The sequence below is a fragment of the Etheostoma spectabile genome, unplaced genomic scaffold (genome assembly GCF_008692095.1).
Source record: "Etheostoma spectabile isolate EspeVRDwgs_2016 unplaced genomic scaffold, UIUC_Espe_1.0 scaffold394, whole genome shotgun sequence".
NCBI lineage: Eukaryota > Metazoa > Chordata > Actinopteri > Perciformes > Percidae > Etheostoma > Etheostoma spectabile.
The window spans coordinates 724137-751810 of record NW_022605599.1 but is presented as its reverse complement, the minus strand read 5'-3'; the positions used below and the strand labels follow the sequence as shown (position 1 = coordinate 751810).

The following is a 27674-nucleotide window of genomic DNA, read 5'->3' as shown; positions in this document are numbered from 1 at the left end:
CCCAACATTTTTCTACTATTGTGAACGCTTTGAGTAATTTTCCGACACAGTGAGGCGCTGTGGACCAAAGTGGGGAAAAAACAAAAACCTGCTAAGACACCTCATTGAATTTGGACATCCTGTAACAACATGCACATAAGAAAGAGAGAGAGAGAGAATTGAAGCGCTCTGCTATTCTTTCCCTCCCTTATTTACTCCATCTCATCCTCTTTCACTCTGTACGTCTCTTTGTTCTCTTCCTTCTCTATCACTGAACACAACACACATAAGTGTCCCCATTTGAGCTATCCATCAATCTTTAACTCCCTCCCTTCTTCCATCCATCCATCTATACTCCTTTCTGCATTTTTCTCCCACTACTCATGGAGTGTTAAAGCACTTTGTCTCACTCTCTTTCTTTCTCTGTGCCGTACTGTACCAGCGATCCGTCTCTGTCTCTTCCTTCACATCAAAGCACCATACACACCACTGTACATTCTCAGTGCTGGCGTTACAAAGCACAAACTCTCTCACCAAACCACCTCCACACACACACACACACACACACACACACACACACACACACACACAGTATCTCTCTAATGAGTCTCAACAGACTCCATAAATGGGACTAATCTCTCTGCAGAAAAAAACTGCTGACTGAGTGTCTCTGAATATTTTGACACAGATGATGTTTAACAAGGTTACAGTGAATATTAATACATGTGTTGAATGTGGGTGTGTGTACTCTGCTCTTGATTTTTGTTTAATTTCCTCTTGAGATGAATTTTTCTCACATCTTAATTAGAGCAGTAATGTGCTTAATAAGAGGCTGACAAGGTCTCTGAGCAGGTGTTACCTTTCCTGGGCGAAACATGTGTTTATATACCTGTGTTCTGCGTAATGGCGTCTTCATTGTATCTGCATCTCCAACAATTTTGGAGCTTTCTGAGGTGTTGTGCTTTGTTTAGTTGCCAAAGTCTAATTGCTGCAGTTCTAGCTTCGGGCCATCCCTCTCTTCTCCTCTGCCCACTTGATTGTCTTGACATTTTTGCTCGCCAAATGTTGCAAACAAAAAGCGAACCTGAAGGCACTAGGCTTGTTTAACAGGTAAAGACTAAAGATGCATTTTGCTGTTGGAGAAATGGCGTGAAGGAATTGGTCTGGATCATTCACTTCCCCCTGGTAGTTAACCCAGGCTGATCTTCACAGAAACACTAGAGAGGAAGAGAAGGAAACGGGAGCACACGGCTGTCTGTTCATCCGCTAGTTTCAGATGTCGGTGGTGCAGCTTGTGTTTTACACATCTGATTAAACTCTAATTTCATTCTGATGTTTATAAAAGCAATATTGTTGTCACTTGTAATGGGACACATCAACTATTATTCCAATGCTTTGATGATAATAATCTACATGTGACTATATCTGATCTAAGGAACTTGAGCTGATATGATTGGTTAAATTGGTGAAAAGGGTTGGAACACCAGTTACATTGCTTTGCTTAAATCCTCAGTGAGATTTGTGTAAACCAGCCTAGTCTTGAAATGATACATTTTCTTCATATGGCGTTTATATAGCAATTACACTCTGGCTGCAGCTCCCACTGGGCAAAATGAAACTGGAGCGGAGACGAGCCAAAGTGGAGCTTTGACGGATGAGTATTGAAAGCACTGGTGTCGGTCTTCTAACTAATTCGGTCTCCTAATTTCCTTCACAATCATCATGTTTTACTCCTAACGGCACGTCTGTTAACAGAAAAACACCTTTCAGTGTGATCCAATCTTGGCAAAGCAAACTAATTACACTCAATGATTTTATATTGAGTTTTCTTTTAACTTAGTCTTCACAAACTACTGCTGTATGCAGGTGTTGCATCTGATTTTTAGTTCCACCTAAACAGCAGCTCTATGTGGGAAGGGGGATGAAAAATGTAGATACAAGCTCCCACTGTTATAGCCATGATTCAAAGTTAAAATGTCCAGTCATCGGTATATGCTGAACATGTAGAATTAAAACTGAAAGGAGTACACGGAGTTGAAAAGAAACAATGTCTGAACAGGGGGCCAGAGATTATTGCCTGGTAAATAAAGAATAAGTAGTTAAACATTGTTTTAAAAGATATAATGAGCAGTATTTAGCATTTTAAATGGTATATTTATCACTGTTCCAGGAAGAAGAGAATCTTTGGAAGACTTAAGGAAAGTCCTACATCGAAGAAGTTTTTGTTTCAGACAGAAAAGAAAAATGCATTGAAATATATTGAATATGTGTTGGGCTAGGGTTAAGACTGTGAAGGCCCTTTTAGAGTAGCCGCAGCCGCGCTGGCGTGTGCAAATATGACATCATGTCGCAACACTAGACGCAGTCTTCTATTAAACAGAGGTGGCGCTAATGAGCAACGGCTACCCACTTTGCTATTTCTATGGACTAGGAGAAGAAGAAAAAGGTAAACAGCAGCAGATCTGGCAGATTATTGTGTCACACAGTTTGGCGATCCGTTCAAACGCAAATTAGTTGTGTATCAATCCAACTTTGGTGTGTGTGTGTGTGTGTGTGTGTGTGTGTGTGTGTGTGTGTGTGTGTGTGTGTGTGTGTGTGTGTGTGTGTGTGTGTGTGTGTGTGTGTGTGTGTGTGTGTGTGTGTGTGTGTGTGTGTGTGTGTGTGTGTGTGTGTGTGTGTGTGTGTGTGTGTGTGTGTGTGTGTGTGTGCTGTCTGACCTAGTTTAAGGACGTGTTATTGTATCAGCCCCAGTAACACTGACTAATTCCTGTGTATTAATTGAACCTGACACTGATTGGGATTCTGATTGCAGTGTGAAAATATGCTTTTATGATGACAAGCTTTTATAAAATCCCCCTTGATTAATGATGTAATTATTGCTATGCAGGAAAAATTAAGAAAAATGCCCTCCTCCCTCTATACAAATAAAACATGAAGCTTACTTTCCCTGATTTTATGTAGGCACATTTGCATAGAGAGAGGACTGTTTTTTTTGTTCTTACTGTTTCGTGCTTGATTAAGATGAGTGAGTGTTCCCTCTCGACTGTTTACACAGCTAACCTCTCCACATGTTTTATTTTCATTTCTTCTTTTCTGCAGGTGGGCTACGAGAACGCAGGGACCGTGGAGTTCCTGGTCGACAGACACGGCAAACACTACTTCATCGAGGTCAACTCTCGACTCCAGGTTGAACACACGGTCACCGAAGAAATCACTGAGTAAGTCCAGACGTTTGCAGGTGAAGGTGGGCAGCTGGGAGGGGGGGAAGGTGTGCGTGTGTGATCATCTGTCCACAGACAGGTGTGCAGCTTCAAGGTTAGATGGTTCCCACTCTGAAAAGATGCTGAAGTAGAGCGTGAAGGCTGGAGGAATGGAGGAGGTGTAGGTCCAGAAGAGTGGAGGCTTCTTTAAAGTATGTGAGACCGAAGCACAACATAGGCAGAATGGGCAGGGTGAGGAAGGAGAGAGAAGAAGGGATTGATGGAAAGCTAACAAGTACCAAGGGAAACGGGTGTAGGGGAGGGAGATTGGTAAGGAGAGGAGACCACGAACTGGTGGGCTCAGTAAAGAGAAAAGCTCGAATGAGGGAGAGAGACAAAAGGAATGAAGGAGAAAGGTGAAAGAGACTGAGGATGAGAGATATGAAGAGCTTTCTGCTTCACTGATAACCTGTGAGATGTGCTCAGCTCAAACAGATGGGTCTCTCACACACACACACACACACACGCACACACACGCACAACATAAACACCCAATCAGACACAGGTATAGAGGCCCTGCGGTCACACCCAGGCCGATACATCTTAGTTCAGCACTGAGGTGTGTACCCACAGAAAACTACAATCACACTAATTCATATTACATGTCCTGCAGAATTTATAAATGAGTTAGGGTGACAGTCTCAAAACTCAGTGCAACTCAAATAGGTGGGGGTGATTTGACCTGTTCCTATGGCAACCAAACATGACTGACAACTTTGTTAGCTGTACTCTCTGGCTGTCTTTATCATTCATTACACTTATTTGTCTTCTTTCATTTCTCTTGTCTTTATTTCCACTCACTCAAATCCACATTGTCCACTTTTAAGTAAATCCTGTCAGTTAAAATATACATTAGGTACTCTGACTCAATAACGGTGATCTGAAAGACTAATGTGTCATCAATAATTCAGGTCTTTTATTTATTCTTTGTAGGGCTGTAGTTGTTCATGTTTCTCTGGTTTAATGGGATGATGTGCACCTGTGAACACCCCCTTGCTACATGCTTGGTCATGACTCAGGGTGTCAGTGGAACCAGAGTGGACCTCAGTTAAGGAAACATGTTATTAACTAAATTGTTGGTGGATTAAAGCCCCTCCGCTACTCTAAAGTGCACCCCCTAAAGGTCACTTCCTTTGGCTGATTAGACATCTTCAGCCGACTGTGTGGGCATGAATAAACCCTCTCTGACTCTCCTGGTAGTTTTATTTCTCCTGTTATGGTAGGCCATATTTCACCTTTATGATTCCATAAAGAGTCAGTGGCGCACCTTAGTGAATTCCCTGCTTAGCCCCACCCAACTTTTAATCAGCCTCAATATCTTAAAACACCTGTGTGGGTGTGTAAGGGCAATGAGTTTTAGGTTCCGGTGTGTCTGAAGTTTAAACTCACCAAAACACCCTGTGTAACATGGAGGCCTGAAATATCTTATTATTTTTCAAAATGTTTGCTAAGTTTATTTTTTGATATTTTGAACATCTGCATCTACAGTCTCTTCATGGTTTGCATCAGTGTTAGGTTATCTTTACAGCAGAGGCATCTGAATGATAACGGATAACTTTATTACTGTTTACTGTACATCTTTTATTCACATGATGCTATGTAATCTCTTCCATTCGTTCATTTATTTCAGTTTTTTTTTCAACATGATTCTTGAGTCATAATGACCAGTTTCTGCTGTGTACTTTTTTAGGAAGCAGTAATGTTGAAATAAGATGGGATATTTAACTCTCATAAATCCTGTATTTCATTTCCACACAGCAGCAGATAAATCTGCAGTGTAAATTTTGCAGAATTGCCTTTCTTTTGAATTACTGTTATCAAATGCAATGTCATATTTAATAGATTTAAAAATGAAAAGGGGCTAATTTTGAGGCTAAAGGACACTGAAGAACTCGGCCAGTATCGTACTAATATTTTCATTTAGTTGCAGCTCAGCAGGCTGTCGTGCTCGATTTATTTTTGGAGCGGAATATGACATAGAAAGGATCTGGACTTTCCATTTGTACCTCCAGCACCTCAGCCTACCCTCCTTTTGTTCTTTTATATCTCTCCTCCTCTGCTTTATGTGCTTTTCTTACAGTGAAACAGCTTTTGCCCAGACACACACGCAGGCACAGCCTTACCCTGGCGCACTGTGCTGCTATTAGTGAGACAGTAAGATGACAGACAGTCATTATTCCAGGCAGGGGCGTAGCACACTTCTGGGCCCTGTAGGAAGGTCTTTTCTATGGGCCCCTCCCCACATCCACAGCTATTCATTCTAGCATCTTTTTGGGCCCCCCTCAGTCCCCTTTCCCCCCCCAGTCCGACGCCCCTGCTTACAGATCCCCTCCAGTTTGTCATATTATCACCTTTTCCTCCATCCATACACCCCACGCCGAAACCTGCCATCCTCAGACGCTGGCCTGGTCTCCACCCCCCCACCACACTCTGTACCTTTGGAGACAGAACCTTTAGTGTTGCAGCCCCATCCCTCTGGAACCCCCTCCCTGCAGGTAGGCTACATCACTGGTCACCAAAAAAAAAAAAAACTCCTGAAACTTTACCTGTTCACCACAGCCTACAACCTCCTTTAGCTTAGCCACAGTCATTCTGTAAAGTGTCCTCGGGTTTCTTGAAAGGCGCTATAGAAATACGTATTATTATTCCTTTATCCTGCAGAGAAATCCTCATATTACAGAGGGAAAGTTGAGGTTATGTTGAAAGTTTCAGGTGTTTTAAGCCACACTTTTCATTTGCACAGCGTTCGTTTCAGGCTGATATTTTTTGCTCGTGTTACTAATAGACTTTTTTTAACTTGCTGTCCATTCTCCAACTCTCCTCCTTCACCTCTCCTGCCTAATCCCCTTTTCATCAATCCTTCCCTGTTCCATTTGCTTGCTTTCTCCAACCTGGCTGCCTTGACTTCTTTGTCTTTTATCTTTATTAATTCTCTCAGTCTTGGCCATTCTCTGTTTTTCCTCTTTCCTGTTAGTTGGTCCACCACTTTGGTCTATAGTGGAATACATTGACATCTTTGATTAAGTCAAATGCAGTATGGAGCATCTGACGATCCCCTGACTTTTCCTGTAGTGCCACCAGCAAGTTGCTATTGTTGCCTCGGAGTGAAACGTCTGGACACCTATCGGATTGCCAGTACAAATATGGGTGGGGGGGGGGGATTGGTATGCACTTTGAACTAACTGTTACTAATAGGATGCTATCTGTAGTGAGGGTTAGCGTAGCACACACTCGGGTATCAAAGTTCCCACCCTTTCTATCTCTCCTTAATCCTTCCCCTCTTCCTTCCCAGCCATTCAACCTCATTCCTCCCTCGGGTTCTTCCCTTCATCTGTCTGTCCTCAACTGACTCACCACATCTGTCTCTCTACCTCTGTCCATTTATTTGCCCTTACACTTCTCTCGCTCTCTCTCTCTCTTCCTCGCACCATTGCCTCCTGTTCTGTCTCCCCCTTTCCCTCCGCCGTCCTTTCAGCCCTGTCAGTTTCTCCCTCTGTGTCAACCGCTCACTCTGTCACTCCATCACTCCCATCGCTCCTTCTCTTTCTCCCCTCAGGTCCCGCCTCCGTTTCAGTCTCATCCCTCTCTTCTCTCTCTCTCATCAATCTCATCTTTGTCATTCTCTCCTCTCGTTCTTCTCTTCTCTCCCCCCTGACATCTGTCTATTCATTAATTCCTCTTCCACTGTCTCACGCTTCATCTTTACTCCGTCCCTTTTTAAACTTGCCCTCTTCTGTCCTTAATGCCGTCATCTGCCATCTCTTATCTTGCCGTCTGTTCCTCCTTTTCATGTAAAGGTGGAAGACAAAATGGCAAAGACCTGAAAGAAGGCCTTTGAGGTAATTTAATTACATTTGCCAAGGCAGCTACACAGGAAAGCCAATGAGTTGAAACCTTGATCTGTTTGCCTTGATTAGCTGCTATGTCAGTGACAAGGGGTTATGATAATGCCATGTTACAAAGAGTTGGCCCGTTTTTGGATATTTAGAGTCAATAGTATAACTGCATGGGTCCTAAACATCTGGTAATGGTACATTCACCGTTAGTTTCATTTGTAACTAAATTGTGACATGAGCAAAAATGTTCTGCTAATAAAAGAACCCTCTCTTCATTTTTTACATTGTTTGGACCAAGATCATCTAAGCAGGGTGTGTGTGTGTGGTGCTGTGTGTGTGTGTGTGTGGTGGTGTGTGTGTGTGTGTGTGTGTGTGTGTGTGTGTGGTGTGTGTGTGTGTGTGTGTGTGTGTGTGTGGTGTGTGTGTGGTGTGGTGTGTGTGTGTGTGTGTGTGTGTGTGTGTGTGTTTGTGTGTGGTGTGTGTGTTGTGTGTTATTGTATTTTTTTATTCTTGTCGACATTAGACAGTTAAGTATGGTCCCATTCCCCATTTAGCATTCAGTGAATGAGAAATAGTGTCCAACTTTTGATGGCATGTATATTGTGTTGCCTTAAAGAATTTGCCGCAATTTATGAAGCAAGGTGATAGAGTGACTGCCAGCTATCTTCAGGAGAACTTAGTATAAGACATATGGACAGACCGAGACTATGGCAATATACACCAATCAGTGTGAATGTCTGATACCAGGAGCTGGGTGGACCAATGATGAGATTCGTGGTCCTTTCTGGACTGCAGTTAGTGTTTACCCATGGCCGACATACACCATACTGACGAATCAACATAATGATGCAAATGTAGTTGAGCGTTAAAGGTGCCCGCCACCCGGACTCATGCATTGTGGAATGTCTGACGTTACCATGGACTCTGTAACCGGTTACCGTGGTGTACCTGGTTTTAGCCATTCTGTCGGTATAGAGCCTGCAGGAAGACTCGGCTCCTTTGGACCAGTTCTCATTAATATTCAACAAGCTAAGCTGCTTGACTCTGATGGTTAAAAGTCATACAATGAGAGCCGGCTATCAGCATCCTTTACCCAGCTCATGATTATAATGAGCCCAGGCAGCATGACATAGAACTCAGTCGTTGTGATTGGTTGATTTTTTCAGTGACTAGACGGACAAAGGGGTAGCAGTTCATCTCACATTCCCACACACACACACACACACAACACAACACACACACACACACACACACACACACACCACACACACACACACCCCACACACCAGCCCTACAGTAAACAGTTTCGTTGGCAGGGCACCTTTAATCAAAGAGGAACAGCAGTTAATAGTCTGGACCTACCACCTCAAACTTACACAAAACCATCTCAACATTTTTTTTCTTCTTTTTTTTCCATATGTCCTCCAAATCTCCTCCTCTTCCTTCCCCTGCACCGTCCTTCACACTCCCCTTCAATGACACCGTTTCTTCTTCTCCTCCACTTCTCTCCATATTGCTCTGTGTTAGTTATCATATGTTTCGTGTGTCTACAGCTTGACAGAGTGGTGTCTTTTGACTAAGAAGGCATTCTCACTTTCAGTGCTCCTTTCTCTGCCTCTCAGCGGTGGTAATGGTGTCAGTGAGGAGGGGAATACCGCCATCTATGATCAGAATGAACCCCACACACACACACACACACACACACTCTTTCTCATTCACAGATGCATACAAAAATACGCCCCCATATTCAAAATGTTGATGTCCAAAGGCATCAACGAAGACACATACACACTTGCAAGTGCAGGATAAAAAACCATAGCACAGGAAGGAACATTATTCGAATACCTAATCATCTGTCTTCCAGCCTTACTGAATTCCTGCACAATAGTTTAATTCTGTCTGAATGTGTATGCACCAGACACAATGTGGGATACATGTAAGATATATTTTTTCTGGGAGGCATACCCTGTGTGTGAGGGGAGATGCTTGTATATGAGACTCGACTGTCTGAAAGGGAGACGCGTGAGACAGGGAGACCGCCTCTGCATTCAACTCCAGCTCTGCCTTTGAACTTCTCTTCAAGGTTCAGTTTTTCCATAATTTAGCTGTAAACGATCTTTCCTTTGTGCGTCAAGTGTGTGTCTCACAGTAGCAGCGTGAATTCAGCGTGCGTGTCTGTGTGTGTTTCTTTATGTTGACCAGACAGTGTTTCCCTGAGAACGTTATTCCAGCTGCAATGCTGAAGTGAGTTTTATTGTACACAGATGTTTGATGTCAAATTACATTTATAAAACATCTTGCCTCTTCTATTCTGATCTCTTTCTGTCTTACCTGTCTAACTACAAAATGCATTTCCTGCAGAAAATGCATCGGAATGCTGAATTACTAAAGCTAACCTGGTTGAATAACTTAAATCAGTAAGAAGTTGAAGTAGTAAGACTAGTTGAAAAAAGTAGGATTTGTTTCATGTCGAATAAAACCACTAATGTAAAAAAGATGTGGAAAATGTTTCAAAAATTGAAATGCTAAAGCTAAACTGGATAAATAGGTGGTGGAGGTGTGTTCAGGTGCATTCTGGGCGTGCTGGTCTTACAGGGAGCTGTGTTCAGGTGCATTCTGGGCGTACACTCACACTCTCTCTCTCTCTCTCTCTCTCTCTCTCTCTCTCTCTCTCTCTCTCTCTCTCTCTCTCTCACTCTCACACACACACACACACACACACACACACACACAGACAGGGACGCACACTATGCTTGGAGAGTCCATGCCTGTCCCTTGTAGCTGTGATAAATTAGCCCGAAGCTAATGCTTACCTGTTCAGGAGGAAATCAGCCCACTCGGCGTCCTTTTGGCCTCTAAGCTGTCTCCATCTTTCAAATCCATCTCCACTATGTACCCGAGGTTTGTTACGTCCCTGGTCACACAGCTGTTAGAAACATGCCGTTTCTTTACCACGTAATAAAGCCCTAAAGAAAGTCCACGCTAAAGTAGTTTATTTATATTCTTTTTCCCTCATAACTGACTGTCAAACTGGTTAATTAAGAAAGTTCTGTGTCGTCCATTGTTTGTTTGTTCCTGTTTCACAAAGAGTTTAACCTGAGCCAGAATGACAATAGAGATAGAAATCATAGTAGTATTCAGCTGTTAAAACATAATAAAATTATGACCCACCGGCATCGGATTGGAACTCTGGATCAGCTGATACGCAAGTTCAGGTACCAGAATCGGTATCGGGGAGCAAAAAATGGTATCGGACCATCTCTAATAACACATGGGCCAAAACAGAAAATGCTGGCATTGTTTTCAGAAAAGATAATATTTCAACTTAACATGTTTCCTTAATATCTGATGATGCATTGGGGTCATTTTTGGATTTATTACAGTGAGTATATTAAATATTGGACCTTTTAAGCATTACAAAAATGAGTTTTGCTAGGGTGTTCGCAAAGAGTTTCTTACCTGTACTGTGTTAAATCCAAACAACAATTATTTCCGTTATTTTTCTCCACAATATTTCCTCAAAAACAAAGTCTGACAAGTCAACCATGTTAGGATCTAACTCTGTTCTTTCCCTCAAAGTCTATTCATTTCTCAGGCAGTGCTTACGCCCAGGCTGTGCCTCGCCCCATTGAGCTCCATCAATTCAAATCTTAGAAAACAACTTCTATACTTACATCTACCTGAACCATGTCTCACCTTTAATACCTCAATCTAACTATTTGATTTATGGAGCTTTTTGGGAACACAGTAAGCACTGGCTGTTAGGTTTAATGTGGACAAAAAGCTCCTGAAGAACATTGCTACTACTTCTAGCTGCTGTAGCTACACAGACGTGTGGCTACTGACGAGTAGAAGAAGGTTGAGCCTTGAGTAGCGATTTGGCTTCAATAATCTCAAACGACGGTCTGCTCCCCGTTCCTTTGACAGTGTTCCACCAAACAACAAAAGAAAAGGCTCTCTCAGCTAAGTGGCCAGTCCAACAAAAGGATTTGGTGCATGATATTTTCAAATCCATACCCTCCAGAAAACCAAGACTTTGTACCTTTTAATACCGCATATACTTGAAGGTAAATGTTTGCACGTTTTTCTGCAGATATGGGATGTCAGGCATATGCTGAGCTAGAATAGGTTTGCTTGCAGTTGTGTGTACTGTATTTCAAATGACAGTGACATAATTTACTAACATACCCAGTATTGGATATTAGCGATATATTTTGACTGACTAGGGGTTAAGAGGAAAGATAAGTTTTTGGATTGAAGCCATGATATTTTTTGCAGCATTTTTATTTCAGTGACTGTTTATTTCCATTCTTGGCAGGGAAAGAAATTCCTCTAAAGCAGCTTTTAACCCGCAGTAAAAGACAAGAAAATCTCCTCTACGGCAAGATAGTAATAAATAACATCCCATCAACAATCAGCATTATATTGAAAAGAAAACCTCTAAGGTCATTAAACAAACGGCACCAAATCCATCATAGAGAGGCCGGGTGACAGTTTAACAGAAATCCAATAGCATGCAAAGAGTGTATTGACAGATTGAGCTGTGATCTGAATTCACACCCCGGCCCTGTGAAGTGCAGATCATTAGCCTGTTCATGCGTACATTTGAACCATTTCAGGTTAAGGGCCTCACTTTGACAACCAGTAGTCGTTTTAATGCTGCAATATTGAAAATCTACAGAAATTGGCAATATTTTACATAAACTGCATAAAATCCATCATAGTGAACACTGAATGCGTCATACAATATATCAATTTTATTAAAAGCAAAAATTGGCCCAGTACTAATTTCTCCATATTTTTTGTTTGTGATGCCAAACGAACGCCCTGAATCCACCACTGCTCACTGTAAGGGAGGAGTACACAATTCTTCACTTCTTAATACTGTGCTGTTTTTAATTACTGTGCTTTTGCTTTCTGGTTAGGATAAAAAATGCTGTCATTACAACGTTGGTATGAGGCAACTAAGTGAATAGCCTGCTGTGTGTGTGGTGTGTGTGTGTGTGTGTGTGTGTGTGTGTGTGTGTGTGTGTGTGTGTGTGTGTGTGTTGTGGGTGTGTGTGTTGTGTGTGTGTGTGTGTGTGTGTGTGTGTGTGTGTGTGTGTGTGTGTGGTGTGTGTGTGTGTTGTGTGTGTGTGTGTGTGGTGTGGTGTGTTGTGTGTGTGTGTGCCGCGCTTCATTGCAACTAGATGAGCGGCTAAAGCTGCTATAAATTCTTGTTTTTCGAGGCGCTGCACCATGATTGGGAATGTCTTTAGAATAGAAAATGAGCATTCAGCCTTTTGTTTTGACAGTACTGCAGACAAAGAGTATTGGAAAGGGTGTGTATATACATATTTTAATGTGTGTATGAGAAACTTAGTTTTTGGCTTTGTTGCGTTTGGTGTCAGTGCATCTATGTGTGCATAGAAGAGTGCAACACCAGTCTTTGTGGATATGTTGCGTGCACATGCATCAATATGTCTGTGCATGAGAGAAAATGTGTGTGTGTGGTTATTTGTCTGTTTATGCTCGCTAATTAGTCTTAAATGACCACTCTCCATCTTCATCAGGCGGGGAAAGAGTGATAGAGCGGGAGCAGGAGTGAGAAAGACTGAAAGAAACAATGCCTTGCATTTATTGACAGAGGGTCTGACAAACGAGGGGTGGAAATGAGAGAGGGAAGCGCCATGAGGTGAATGGAAAGAAGAGCGGAGCGACCCAGAGCTGCAGCAGGAATGAAAGCAGAGCAGCCTGCTGGACCAAGGTTTAAAGCCTGCGTTGGCTAGATAGGTTTGAGTGTTTGAGCCTCTTTCTTTGTTCTTTCTGCTTGTCTTTGTAATTCCTTTTTTATTCCTTTCCTTCTATCTTATTCTTTCTTTCCTTTCAGCATTGGATGTAGCAGCCTGCATCTCCAGCTCCCTGCTCTTGGCTTTGATTTCCTTTTTTGAACGTGGGATTTGGAAGAGTTGCTGACACATCAGCAGTTATTCCTCCTCTCTTCCTCTCCAGATTCCCCAATAATTTCACACTTGTTTCTTGGCACGTTAATGTATGAAAAGATGTTCAAAAAAAGATCAACTCTGTGTCCTTATACACTTAACAATTAACATGCTAAGAACTACTTGCATTCTTGCCTCTCACTCTCCATTTTAACTATATTTGTGGGGTCCAAAAACCCGGGAGTCCAGTATACTTGTGGGGTCCCGACAGCTTTGTGGGGCCAAAATGCTGGAAACCATAACTTTAACGCGCCGTTTGAGGGTTGAGCCTTTGTTTTAGGGTTAGAATTAGATTAGGGTAAGGTGCTAGGAATTATGTAAATGACAGGTCCCCACAAAGAGTGTGTGTGTGTGTGTGTGTGTGTGTGTGTGTGTGTGTGTGTGTGTGTGTGTGTGTGTGTGTGTGTGTGTGTGTGTGTGTGTGTGTGTGTGTGTGTGTGTGTGTGTGTGTGTGTGTGTGTGTGTGTGTGTGTGTGTGTGTGTGTCAAATAGCCATTGACAAGGAAATCCTGCTGAGCTGCATAGACGACATGCCTGGACCCTCGGTAATAAGACTTAGACACAGTTTGTCATTCAACTGCACATTCACAATATACAGTTGAGCGAGATTGCGTTGCAAGGCTCCAAACAAAAAAAGAGTTAAAGAGATATTGGGAGTTCAGCAGTCTTATGACGGGGGGGATGAAGCTGTTGTGGAACCTGGTTCTGCATTTAAAGCTACTGAACCTCTTGCCAGAGGGCAGCAGGGAGAACAGTCCATGGCTGGGGTGGGAGGGGTCCTTTGTAAGCTAGAGAATGGTTATAATAAGAGTGTGTGTGTGTGTGTGTGTGTGTGTGTGTGTGTGCGCGCACGCATGTGTTTTGAGTAAATTTTGTGCAAAATAGTGATTACCTGAATCAGCCTTTATATTACTGTATGCTTTGATGTTTGTGTGTATATTCCAACGAATGTGAGTCCGTCAGCACAGAGTATACGTCTGAATCCAGCATTAAGCTGTTTTGTGTTTGTGTGTATTAGTGTACACCCGAGCATTTGTATTTGTGTGTGTGCATGCACTCGGAGGAGTTTTGTTTGGTTTTGTGAGCACGTCATAAAATAATTTTAAGGTGATTATAATTGTGCAGCGAAGCGTACAGTGAGTGATTGAGAAGTAAGCAGATGAATAAGAATGAGGTGTGTGTGTGTGTGTGTGTGTGTGTGTGTGTGTGTGTGTGTGTGTGTGTGTGTGTGTGTGTGTGTGTGTGTGTGTGTGTGTGTGTGTGTGTGTGTGTGTGTGTGTGTGTGTGTGTGTGTGTGTGTGTGTGTGTGTGTGTGTGTGTGTGTGTGTGTGTGTGTGTGTGTGTGCCCGTAACAAGGCCAAACATTCAAGGGTATGGAAACTTTTGATCAGGCCATTTGGGTTATTTCTGTTATAAATATTGTTTAAAAAGCAGCCAAACATCTATGTAAAAATATATGTCTTCATATGATCACTATGCTTGACTCAGTTATTTTGCATGATGAGTCATATTTTCAAAACTGATGCCAAAATTTTGAATTTTATGCCAGGGTATGCAAACTTCTGAGCACAACTGTAAATGGAAAGATGAGCAGTGTTCAAGAGATGTAAACTAGAAAACATATTGGTGGGACATTCGTAGCCTAAATAATGTCAAAAAGTATTTAGTCATTTGCAAGTAGTAGCTCTGTGAGGCTGGAGGCACAGCATTGCTCTGAGCTAAACACTAACGTTGGCACACTCACGATGACGATGCTGCCAGACTGATGGTATCCAGTAATGTTTACCAAGTTCTCTATTTAGTGTACTAGATAGTGAAAAGGTTGGCTGGCTGGTGGCCCTACAGAAAAAGGCAGAGGATCAGTATAGTCAGTAGGATTCATTGTCTAAGGACCAGAAAATGCATGACAATTAAAGGAATCATTTTGTCTGGACCATAGAAATAGAATGGGACTAGAATGGACATTGAAGTGTTTGCTGTGGTCATTGGATGAGTTCAAAAGAAAATAGTGATCAGGTGCTGAGCATTGACTTAAGAAAAATAATGAGTTAGCCCGCTACAACAGGCACAGTTCTTTGCCATGGCAACGGTACACATGCAAATGGCCGCTGCTCTGACCATCCCGCTATGTTGATTTGAATGAGAATGTCCGTTCTACTACTCTCATTCTAAGCTGAAAGTTATCTGTGATAGACATTGGGGATACGTGTGTGTGTGTGTGTGTGTGTGTGTGTGTGTGTGTGTGTGTGTGTGTGTGTGTGTGTGTGTGTGTGTGTGTGTGTGTGTGTGTGTGTGTGTGTGTGTGTGTGTGTGTGTGTGTGTGTGTGTGTGTGTGTGTGTGTGTGTGTGTGTGTGTGTGTGTGTGTGTGTGTGTGTGACTGAGTTCTGACTGTAAGAAGAAGGGTTGGGTAGGCTGATCACCTGCAGTGTCAAGTAGGGGGGGGTGTTGAGACACTCGGCTCAGGAGACGAGACAAAAGATTGTATTTCACGAAAAAGGTTCATCATAACGTGTTTCTGAAAACATTTAGAAAACGCAGGCAGCTTTTTACACTGCACCTCAGGCAGGGGATCTTCTCTGCTAATTGAGATGTGCAGACTCCTCTTCAACGCCAGATGGATCAGAGAAACAACCGGGCTGGACTCTGGACTCCTGGCGGCTGCGGGGCACTTGACAGATTTCGCGAGAAGTCTCGTCACACCTCAGTCTCGCGAGACGCGTCACACCTCTGGTGTCAAGTTCGTTGTGCGTATCGGCCCACATACCTGGTGGTATTAATAATGTTACAGAATGTGTTCCTATGGCGATGACCTTTTCTGTGGAGGTTTAGTATGAATATATATGAGTTAAACTGTAATTTCAATTCATTCTGTCCAGTAATCCCCTTTGGATTTCTCCTAATCCTTTTTCCGCAAGCTTGGGCCTTCCGAGCCCAGTTGTGTAAAATATTTAATGAAAACCAGAGGATTCAGCATCAAAAGGTGGTGGATCATGGGTAAGGCCCTGGGACAGACATGCATGCGGAGATAGCAGCAGCATTAGTCTTCTACCACGCTAAAAACAGAGAAAGTGTCTACTGCTTCTTTTTTATTTGGCTTCAAATGTCGAGTTTTCCTCCAAAGAGGAGTCGCAGAAGCTGCTGGAATCTAGCTGCGGACTTTTTAATTACGATGTCCGTTTCATTTCTGATTGTGCAGTCATGCACCACATGGGATTCATCAGGCACTGATCCACTTTGCATCACAGCCTGCAAAGAGGTGCTGGAGGACTGGCTGTTTGAACCGACCAATCGCAGGTCATGTTTGCCAATATTGTTAGGTTGTTGCTCCCCACACAGCGACTGGCAGACTGGATGCCGGGTGCCACTGCTCGCATTCAAATGATTTAACAGCCTTTTAGTCAGTGGGGTGTGAGTGGAATATAACGGGGTAAGCTAGACGTAAAGGAAGCTTTGCCTCTCTCCTAGGCTGTCTCACACGCAGCAGGCCTACCCATCGCTGTATCACGCTGGGAACCCTGTTTTTTTAAACTTGCACATAAATTGTCTTGTGTGCCTCTCTATCTGCCTGCCTGTGTTGAGAGAGACTCTCACATGCTATCACGAGTACTTACCATACATTTACACATCTGTGGTCTGCTCACGGCATTGGGTTTAATTAGGATGGTTTCCTGCTGGGCTTTGGTTTATGAGAGGACAACCCAGTGTCCCCATCCCGCTGCACACTCATAAAGTTAGTTTAGAAGAACAATATTTTAACAGTGCTGTTAGACCTCATCAAACATAAGATTAAACGGAACATTTTTTCCTTCATAGTTCAGATGTCTTTGCATTTTGCAGTTACAAAATGTGTAATTACAAACGTGATTGCAAATTGTGGTGAATAAGATCTTTACAAAGGAACATGACTTGTGTTTAATTGTTTTCCTACAGTGCATGAAAATGAGTATGCTTTATTTTTATTAACAATTTCCATGTTGCGCTAACAACTCCTTCTTACCCCCTTTCAGGTTTCTCCTTTTGTCTGTCCTCACTCTTCTTTTTCCTCTTATACCACCTTCCTCTGTCTTCCAAGTTACTCTTCTTTCCACATAGTTTGTCTTATCCCCTCTTCAGAGTAACAGAGTTATCTCTTTGCTTCTTTTGCTCTTTTTTGTTTTCTTTCTCACATTCTTCTTCTCCTCTCTGCACCCCTCATTCCATTTCTTTCTCTCCCAGTGGCTACTCCCTCCTCATTGTTGTCTCTATTTTATTTTGCGTCAGCTCATATTTTACACTTATGTTATCTGGTCTGTGACACATAGACTTGTGTCATTATGTGTGTATTTCTGTGTGCATGTGGTGTGTTTTCATGTGTTATGTGTTGGAGAGTACAGGCCAGACGTTTGAACCCATCTTCTCATTCAAAGCGTTTCCTTTATCTTCAGGACTATTTATGTTGTAGATTATCACTGAAGCATCAGAACTATGAATGAACACGTGGAATTATGGACGTAACAAGAAAGGGTGAAATAACTGAGTGTGTGTGTGTGTGTGTGTGTGTGTGCTTGCGTGTGTGTGTGCGCGCGCGGATGGATGGACAAATCTATGATTGTGGGGGGGGGGGCTTATTTATCTGGCTTCCCCTTCTCTTTCTCTCTCTATTTGTGACTTCCACTGTGCAATTTTCCGAATGAGAGAACTCGGATTGCATTTTATCTGGCCTATATGGGCTTTCGCCTTTTTGGGGTTTGTGTGTCTCTACTTGCGTGTGCATTTGCGTGTTTTGTTGAGCTGCTGTATGTGGACCTTCTAGCAGACCCCTCAATAAATGTCCTCCTTTCAATTAAAATCTTGATTTAATGGCACAACCCTCTAACTGAGCTGTAGTTTAGTTGCTTTTTTTGGGCCAGTGGATAATTGGTTATTTTTTCAAATGAAGTTCTGCATGGTTGTTTATTTCAGAACTTTTAAATTTTTCCTAAATTTGAACAAAACACTAAACCCTCTTATAGTTTTTTTTTGAGACAGACAAATCTCAGGGAAGCAAAAACAAAGTTCCTGTGTTTGAACATTGCAGTTGATTAAGCAAATTAATGAGTAATGAATTGTGTTAAAAAATCCTATCAGTCCCTAAAGTGGTACAATTTGTTCAAATAAAGTACACACATCTACAGTACATGATACTCTCCGAGGTAGCAGGAATAACACATGAATGCTGTTACATGGTGGGCTTTTGCTTTAAAATCCAGTACCTGGAATCCACAGATAAGAGTGAAGCCCAGAGTATACTAATACATGTTTAAGTGTTGTGTAGGTGTGTGAGGTGTTATTCAGGATTCATTGGGGCTTCTGGGAACTGAGAGTTGGCTGTTTAGCCTTCTGGCTGTGTTTGGGGCCCAAATCCAAACCTGTGATTAGAAGAGCCCACTAGTGAAGCAACAACATCAATGCCATGTTTTTGCACACTGTAGACTCATGTTAGTTTTCTAAAAAATATAACCAAACACCACGTTTTGATTAGGGTTGGGTGAAAGAATCACAATACCACTCCTATTAGGAGTACTCTTAACCCTTGTGTTGCCTTCCCGTCAACCATGAAAAAATTATCGCTTTTTTCCAACATTTTTGTCACTTTTTCAACGTTGTGGGTGCTTTTAAAAAAAAATGATATTTCTAATGTTGACAAGTTCGGCACTTATTTCAAAGGCCCATTTTTTGTGATTTAAAAAAACTAAAAACGGGTCAAATTTGACCTGAGGACAACATGAGGGTTAAAGTGATACCAATAGACTACTTCATTTGATACCCTTTTATTTCTACTTCAATATATACCCATTATGTCAGTACGCTGAACTGCCGAGTCCATCAAATACACGGCGGCAATCACACGTCACATTAAATCCAAGGCAAGGCTCGGACGCTTGCAGTGACAAGACCATGCAAATAGGGATTTTTGTTTTAGGTCTAGGTACAAAAAGGATCGAATGCAGGAGAAGTTTCAATACTACTCGCACTGAGTATCGATACCCAGCGCTAGTGTGGATGGAGTTTTGTTATTTAAAGTTAATCAAATGAGTTCAAGGGTCTGTGGCCATGTTTAATTTCCAACCAGGTTCAGGAACACCAACAACGTTGAGTCAATACCGAGCTATGGATACCGACATCGGGTCAATATCTAAGTTTAATCAACCAGTGTGGTGTCTTCGAGCGCGCCCCAGCACATTGATTTTACCCATCAATCTAGACCTGCTGGAGAGCGCTCACTCATAGTGGATTCCAAGAAAGCCTTGGAACAGGGTGCACTGCAACTGGAGACACACGTCAGATGTAAATAAAGAGTGAATCACACAGAGCGTAAAGGATGTCATCTCGGGTGTTTAGTCTTCAACAGTTGATAGTGAAGACACTGCTGATATGTACGTTATGTGCTATTTATTAACACATGGCTGTCAAATTTAAGCGTGAAATGATTAGTCAGTTCGTTGATTATTGGATTGACAGAAAAGTATTGCACAGTTGAAATAAGTGATTAATCCAGAGGCGGCCAACCATGTGCCCTACAGAGCAGATAAAGCAGGGTTTTCATTCCAAGTCCCTTCAGCCGGTCGTTGCACTCATGAGTTTGGACCCCCGGGGGTGAATTGGCCCTCCGGCAAATGCCAGAAGGGCCGGACTGACTTTTTAAAATGTGGGCCGGTCAGTTTTTTTTTTTTTTTTTTTTTTTAAATATACAAATAAACCGGCCGACAGTGCGTTTTCATTGCTTGCACAATTTTACTATGGTAGACTAGGCAGCTTTATTTGTAGAGCACATTTCAGCAACAGGGCAATTCCAAGCGCTTTACACAAAAAACTGTAAAAAAAAAAGTTGAAAAATAATCCGATAAAACGCAAGAATAAAAGTTACAGTGCAGTATGAGAAATTAAACATTAAAGAAATGACTTAAAGAAAGGCAACATCTAAAAGAATTAAAAGAACTGAGAGTAGCAGCAGATCTGCAGCTTTCTGGGAGTTTATTCCAGATATGAGGAGCATAGAAACTGAAAGCTGCTTCACCCTGTTTAGTTCTGACTCTGGGGACAGAAAGTAGACCTGTCCCAGATGATCTGAGAGGTCTGGGGGGGTCATAGTGTAGTGGTAGACCTGTACCAGATGACCTGAGAGGTCTGGGGGGGTCATGGTGTAGTAGCAGACCTGTCCCAGATGACCTGAGAGGTCTGGGGGGGTCAAGGTGTAGTAGCAGACCTGTCCCAGATGACCTGAGAGGTCTGGGGGGGTCAAGGTGTAGTAGCAGACCTGTCCCAGATGACCTGAGAGGTCTGGGGGGGTCAAGGTGTAGTAGCAGATCCCAAATGTATTTTGGCCCTAAACAGTTTAGTGATTCATAAACTAGCAAAAGTACTGGTTTTACCGCCTGATGAGAAGTGTGGGCCTATAGGGGGACACATGAGGACCTGAACGAGCAGCGGCGTCCGGCTGTGCTCCATTCACGTAGACGCTGGTTGTACACCATGCAGGTTACACTCTTGTGTATGTATGAAGTGTGGCGGTCCGTTACATCACTGATCAGCTTTGATCAATAGAATGTAGAAAACATTACACTTCACAACGTTTTGATCCATAACATGATTGTGTTATTGTACAGTTTAGCAGTAAAAGCAGTAGGACGTCAATCCTACATTTCACAACTTGGTACTAGAACGTGCTGCTGGGGAAAAAAGTTACATCAGCCCTCTTCATGCTGATTAACCCTCGTGTTGTCTTCCCGTCAAAATAAAATGAAAATAAACACTTTTTTTGATGCTTTTTATCAATATTTTTAACTTTTCCTTACATTTTTGTCCCTTTTTTTCCAATGTATGTCACTTTTTTGATGTTTTCAATGCTATGAAACACTAATTTATTACCTTTTTAGTTTTACAAATATTTTTGGAATTCATGGTCAATAAACCTCATTTACAGGAAATTATACCTAATGTTTGAGTTAGAAAAGCAGAAATTAGGAATTATTTAGACTAAAATGAAAGGAATGGATGTTGATGGATAATCCCAGACTGGAATGTCAACTTTTACTCAATACTATTTCAAAACCACTTGAAAATTGAATAAGACGCCCCAAAATTAATTAAAGAGATTTGTTCTTGCCAAATAGCATTATGTGGAATCAATCATGTTATTTGGGGGAATTACAAGTGGGCAGTTAAAAAGAACATTGATATATGAAAACGGCTCAATTTGACAAACAACTGGACTTTGAGGTCAGGTGTTGTCTTATCCAGCCCATGTCCCGGATGTGAAAGCCCCCTTACGGGACTACTGAATATAATATTACATCAGAGTTTGTATTTTGAATTGTTAACTGCCACCAGAATTGTGTGAGTTTCTTGCCATGAGTATAGAAGTTTTTTACCATAAATTGGTGCCTAAAAATGAATCAGAATGCAGGAATTGATGTTTTTTTACCCTCAGCATTTCATAGGGGAGGACCCCCAGACCCCAACTGCTTTATGTGTTCCCCCAAAGGCCAATTCTGACCAAGGAAAAACCATGGCGTAGAATCACAGGCAGCCATGAAGACACATTCTTATTGCAGAGTTCAAAGCTGATGAAAAGGTGGGGGACCAGCCAGAACAGATTTGTACAGAGTCAACCGAGAGAAACAGACTGACCGTGACAACAAAGAACATACTGAAGAAAATGAAAGTAACGCCATACATCGGCAGTATGTACAAATTGTTATAAACGTGTGCTCATTAAAAAGTAGGAAGCAGTGTTTGCCAGTTACTCACATTAAATGTTTAAAAACCTGTTACAAAAGGTACTGCTTATATCATTTCACCATGTGTACACAAATATAGTTAGTGATTGCATGTGTCTGTCCGTGGGTGGGGCTGCATGGGCGTGGTAATGTGGGCTGGTGTGGCTACAGAGCCACGGCTGAAGCGGAGTGCTATTCAGCAGGTGGTCTTTGGTTGGAATGAAAACCTCCAGACAAGAAGCATTGATTATGACGGACTATGAATGAGAATAACTGTTGGTCGTGCTCCTGCACGATACATCTGTACGGAGCAGTGACAAGAATGGACTGAATGGTGGCGATGCTTCAATGACTGAATAGAAAAGATGAACATTTTTATTCTTTATAGGAACACCATGCTTTTATAATATGGAATTGATCATGGTTTTAGACCATGTTTCCATTGAGTACTGACATTTGTATCTTTGGAAATGCGGTAGGCATTTGCACTGTAATTATGTCCTCTTCTCTATCTGTTCTTCTCTGTATTTAATTTCTCTCTCTCTCCCCAGTCTGTCTTGCTATTCTTCCTCTTATCTGTATGCTCTGTCTCTTTCCTTTTGGCCTTTCTCATCTCGTTCCTCGCTGCTTTCTGGATGCCGGAGTAATTTTGCATTCCTATGCTCACTCTTCCATCTGCTTCAATAACAAGGAAACAGGAATTAATTAATAGGCTGATAGTGAGGCCTGAGAAAGGGAGCTGAAATGGAGAGGAAATCTAATAAGATAGGATATTGGTGTGTGGGTGGTCCATATTTTCCACTGCTTTTTTGCCTTGCCCTTCCACTTATGCACTCTAAGGGCCCTATCTTGCACCCGGCGCGGTGCAAAGTCCGATGCAAGTGTCTCTGCTAGTTTAAGACCGACATAGGTGTCAATTTCCCGTCCAGCTCCCATGTGGTTGAAATAGCAAATACAGCCGCCGGCGTGCTGGTCTTACAGGGAGGTGTGTTCAGGGATTCTGGGATGCTGGTCTTACAGGGAGGTGTGTTCAGGTGCGCATTCTGGGTGCTAGTCTACAGGGAGAGTGTTCAGGTGCATTTGGGCGTGCTGGGCTTACAGGGAGGTGTGTTAGGTGCATTCGGGCGTGCTGGTGTGACAGGTGTGTTTGGTGCATTCTGGGTGTGCTGGTGTGAGGGAGGTGTGTTTAGGTGCATTCTGGGCGTGGGGTTACAGGGAGGTGTGTTCAGGTGCATTTTGGCATGCTGGTCTTACAGGGAGGTGTGTTCAGGTGCATTGGGCGTGCTAGTTTACAGGGAGATGTGTTCAGGTGCATTCGGGGCGTGCTGGTCTTACGGAGGTGTGTTCAGGTGCATTCTGGGGTGTGGTGTGACAGGTGTGGTAGGTGCATCGGGTGTGCTGGTGTGACAGGAGGTGTGGTTAGGTGCATTCTGGGTGCTGGTCTTACAGGGAGGTGTGTTCAGTTGCATTCGGGCGGTCTTACAGGAGGTGTGTTCAGGTGCATTCTGGGGCTGGTCTTCACGGGAGGTGTGTTCAGGTGCATTCTGGGCGTGCTGGTCTTACAGGGAGGTGCAGGTGCATTCGGGCGTGCTGGTGTTACAGGGAGGTGTGTTCAGGTGCATTCTGGGCGTGCTGGTTGTACAGGGAGGTGTGGTCTGGCATTCTGGGCGTGCTGTGTTACAGGGAGGTGTGTTCAGGTGCATTCTGGGCGTATCTTGAAGCAGCGTGAGTGATCACACCATTGATCTAACAAAAACCTGGTCTGAAGTCAATAATGCGCAGATCATTGTTATTCATTTAATAGCAAATAGTCAAATGCGCCTAGGGTCATGCCACAGAGCGCACCCTATGCTTACACACACACACACACACACCACACACACACACACACACACACACACACACACACCACACACACACACACACACACACACACACACACACACAAACACACACACACAACCACACACGAAGCGCAGCAGCACCACACACATGCTAACAGCAATGCTCCAAGGTCCAAAGTGCCTGGCTATTAAACGAAATGGGAGATGATCTCTGATTGGTTGATTGCATGTTACACCCATAACAAAATAGGATTAATGAAGACACTAAGTAGCCTTTTGAACCACGTTGTTTGGACCTGCCCCGAACGGGCGCTTCCCGCAGGCGCCCAGTGGTTAAAACAGGGCCCTCAGACTGTTTTCTTGATTCAATTCAATTCAATTCAATTTTATTTATAGTATCAATTCATAACAAGAGTTATCTCAAGACACTTACAGATAGACCACACTCCAGAATTTACAAGGACCCAACAGTTCTAATAGTTTCCTCCAGAGCAAGCACAGTGCGACAGTGGCGGAGGAAAAACTTCCTTTTAGCAGAAACCTGGTCAGACCCAGACCCAGACCCAGACCAGACCAGGTCTTGGAGGCGGTGTCTGACAGGGCCGGTTGGGGTTAGATGAAGAGTGGCAATAAAAATAGAAAAATTAGTAGTTTGTAGAAGTTCTTTGTAGTAGTTCATGGCATAGCAGGACGCTGTGCGGCATACAAGGCACAGCGGACGTAGCAGGACGTAGCAGGACGTAGCAGGAGGGACGTAGCAGGACGTAGCAGTAGCAGGACGAGCAGGACGTAGCAGGACGTAGCAGGAGTAGCAGGGCACCGCAGTGTAGCAGTTGAACATGGCATCACCGAACATGGAGCGGGACCATGGCGACAGTGCTACCCTGATTTCGGAGCCTCTCTGACCAAGGGAAACTGCTGGTGAAAAAAGAACATAAGGACTCCGGGGAATGACTCCCCAGAATAGGTTAGTAACTAGGTTAGTAACAAGGGTAGTAAATAGGTTATTAACTAGGTTAGTAACTAGGTTATTAACTAGGTTAGTAACAAGGTAGAATAGGTATACTAGGTAGGAACTAGGTAGTAAACAGCATTTCTGGGACATGTATGCACATAAATGAAAAGATAGAAAGATAGAGGAGAGAGGAGCTCCGTGTATCAAAAAAGTCCAGCTGTCTAAAACTATTACAGCAAACCAAGAGAGACGAGGAAAGAGAGCCCAGCCCGGCGGGCTAGAACTCTCCCCAACCGGATCGGGCTGTGCCAAGTTCTCCCTTATTTATATTATATGAAACTATGTGACTAACTACTACTCCCTAACAATATTCGATTCTATTTTGATTCCCTGTGTTCCCAGAACAACTCTTTAAACAGAAACTTAACTCCGCCCATTTTCTAGATTAATTTGGGAAGCAATAATTGTTGGAGCCTATTAAGCATCCTACTCTCTCATTCTTTCCCTCCATCCTTTTTCCTTCCAATTCAGAGTTTTCTTCCTAATGTTGATAAATTGTGAATAACATTCCCCCTTTCTCTCCATCCCTATCCCCCCATGTTCCCTCCATCTCTCACCATGTTCTGTTAGCATCTGCATATGAAACAGGCAGCATAGTTTTCGGCTGCCAGCTAAATTGATGTCAAAATGCCATCCTCATGCCACAATAATTTAAATTTCTTATTTCTGCCCCTATCTCATCCCTCCCGTCCGTCTTCATTTCTCACCTCCCATTGCCAGGCTTCCTCCTCTTTTTCTTCTGTTCGCTGTCTAAAACCATACAGAACAACATGGTGACTTGATGCGTTCCTCCTATCCGCCATTCTCCTTTTGCTTCATCTTCATTTGTTTTTCTTTCAAATTCTCTCTCGCTCCGTATTCCCGTCTTTGTCTTTTCCATCTGTCCTTCACTCTTTCCTCCATCTCCCTTCTCTGTGTTTTTTTTCTTTTCTTCATTCTTCCATTTCTCCCTCCTGATTTCTGCTGTTGTCTGTCTCATTTTCTACTTTTCTGTTCCTGCAGGCCACACTTGGAAGCAATTGGCTATATTTCCTGTTATTTTGTGTGTGTGTGTGTGTGTGTGTGTGTGTGTGTGTTTACTGAAATAAGAAATGCATTTCTGCTTTGCTCTTTACCACTAGCCCCGGAGCCATCTTGAAAGTGTATTTACTGGAGACCCGTTTTGTGTGAACATAAACAAGACAGACAGACAGACACTCAAATGAAGTTTTCAAATCGAGCGTTCACTTCAAAAGGAGTACATATTTTGCATTCCGAGGCCACATGGGGGAGGTGGGGAGCGGGAGACAATGGGAGATATAAAGGAAGGGAGAGGAGTGAGGAGAAGCAATGCAAGGAAAGGACGAGAGGGGAATAGGACAGCATTTATAATCCTTTTAATTTACTGGTTCTTTGTGCTTCTCTCTCTTTTCATATTTACCTGCAGTGTTATCTGTGCTTGGCACTCACTCTCGCCTCCTCTTGTCCTTTCTTCACTTCCTTATTTCCTTCTAGCCTTACTCTGAGTCATTCCTTCCTCCCCACTCCCTCGCTCCATCCATTCTCTCGTCCCACTATCCTATTTAGCTGTCTTATTATTCCATCCTTCCTTCCCACTCCCAACCTAACTCCCCCTCTCTGCCTTCCACCTTTGCTTCCTCCTACCGCCCCTTCATTCCTTTTAAGCAACGCCAAATCCAGTCTTTTCCACACTCCCACTTTTCCCACTATGCTCTCTTTGGGTTCTGGCATCCAGCTTTTTTTTCTTTTTAATCCTCCTCCACACTCCTACTCCCTCGGCTTCCCCTCACTTCATTTTCTTGCTCTCTTGCCTTGAGTTGGGGATGTATAGCTGTCATCTTGTCTCCTTTTTATTTATTTCTCAATCTCCTCCACTCTTGTGGAGTAACATTTACTTTACCACCCTTCCTGTTTGTCATATTTTCTTGAATATTTCTTTATCTCGTATGGCCACAACAAGCTGCCTTCCGGTCCTCACCATACTCCTTTCTCTGTCTCCCTCTTTCCTTTTTAGTTCTTGGCATGCAGCCACCGTCGTCTCCTTTGCTAAACGAGCTCTGAGTGAAACGACTGAGAATTATATGCAATTAGTTCTCGGCCTTCACGATCTCGTTGCGTGCGTGCGTGCGTGCGCACATGTGACCGACTGAGACGGAGTGTGTGTGCTTGGTGCTGAAGGTCAACGTGTGCATGTGCACGTCCGTTTGTCTGTCCTCAGGTTCTAGTGAGTATTAGGCTAATGTATTTCCCCTGTACTGTGATATTGTAGGGACGTGTCCAGTCAGTAAGGGTACGTCTTGCATGTGTACAAGTGGCAGATATTAGGAATGTTTCTTCGGTATTTGTGTATGCGTATATGTGTATACATTTTAATGAACATTTGGAATGGAAAAGAAAGCATAGTTTTGTATGAGCAGGTGCTCAACCTCGTCATGGGTCAGTACATTATACTTTGTCCTCTCTGATCACCTCAACCCCGGCACTCTAACTCCCTGCATAACTCAGGGCCGACAAGATAATTCATTTTAATAGAATTACATTTTAATGACCCCTTCATTGCACTCTTGACTCTGGAGATGACCTGCAGTGATTCTGCTATGATCCTTTTGTAAAAGGGAATCTAAATGATTGAATGCTTTGAATTGCATATACGCTGTTTTGTCATATGAAAGCATTCTGCCTTTTTTGATCGGCATATATTAGCACTAATTTAAAAAAAAATTGCAAGAAATTATACATGTTAGTTAATTGCACCCACATGTTTAGTGGGTTGGAAAAGCCAGGCTTGCAGCATTGCAAATTATAATACTAAATTTAAATTACTTGTCATATAAAAGGCTGTTTCTTTGTCAGGTATACTTAAGATATGACCGGCCCTCTCTAAAGCCAGTGATTGGTTTGTCCAGCCTGGGCTACTGTAGAAACATGGCAGGGCAACAAGGCGGGCTCAGTGGGTGAGGACCCCTTCCTGTAGATACGAAGGGCTCATTCTAAGCTAGTGAAAAACACAACAGATCTTA

At 42.9% G+C, this 27674-nt stretch overlaps 1 protein-coding gene across 1 annotated transcript in view; it reads left to right on the top strand.

Moving 5' to 3' along the window:
- Positions 1–27674, top strand: part of pcxb (pyruvate carboxylase b) — a 280578-nt gene that overhangs the window by 48727 nt on the left and 204177 nt on the right. Inside the window, exon 10 of the mRNA XM_032511564.1 lies at positions 3079–3197. Coding sequence (XP_032367455.1) covers positions 3079–3197 — 119 coding nt within the window. The remainder of the gene's footprint in view (positions 1–3078; positions 3198–27674) is intronic.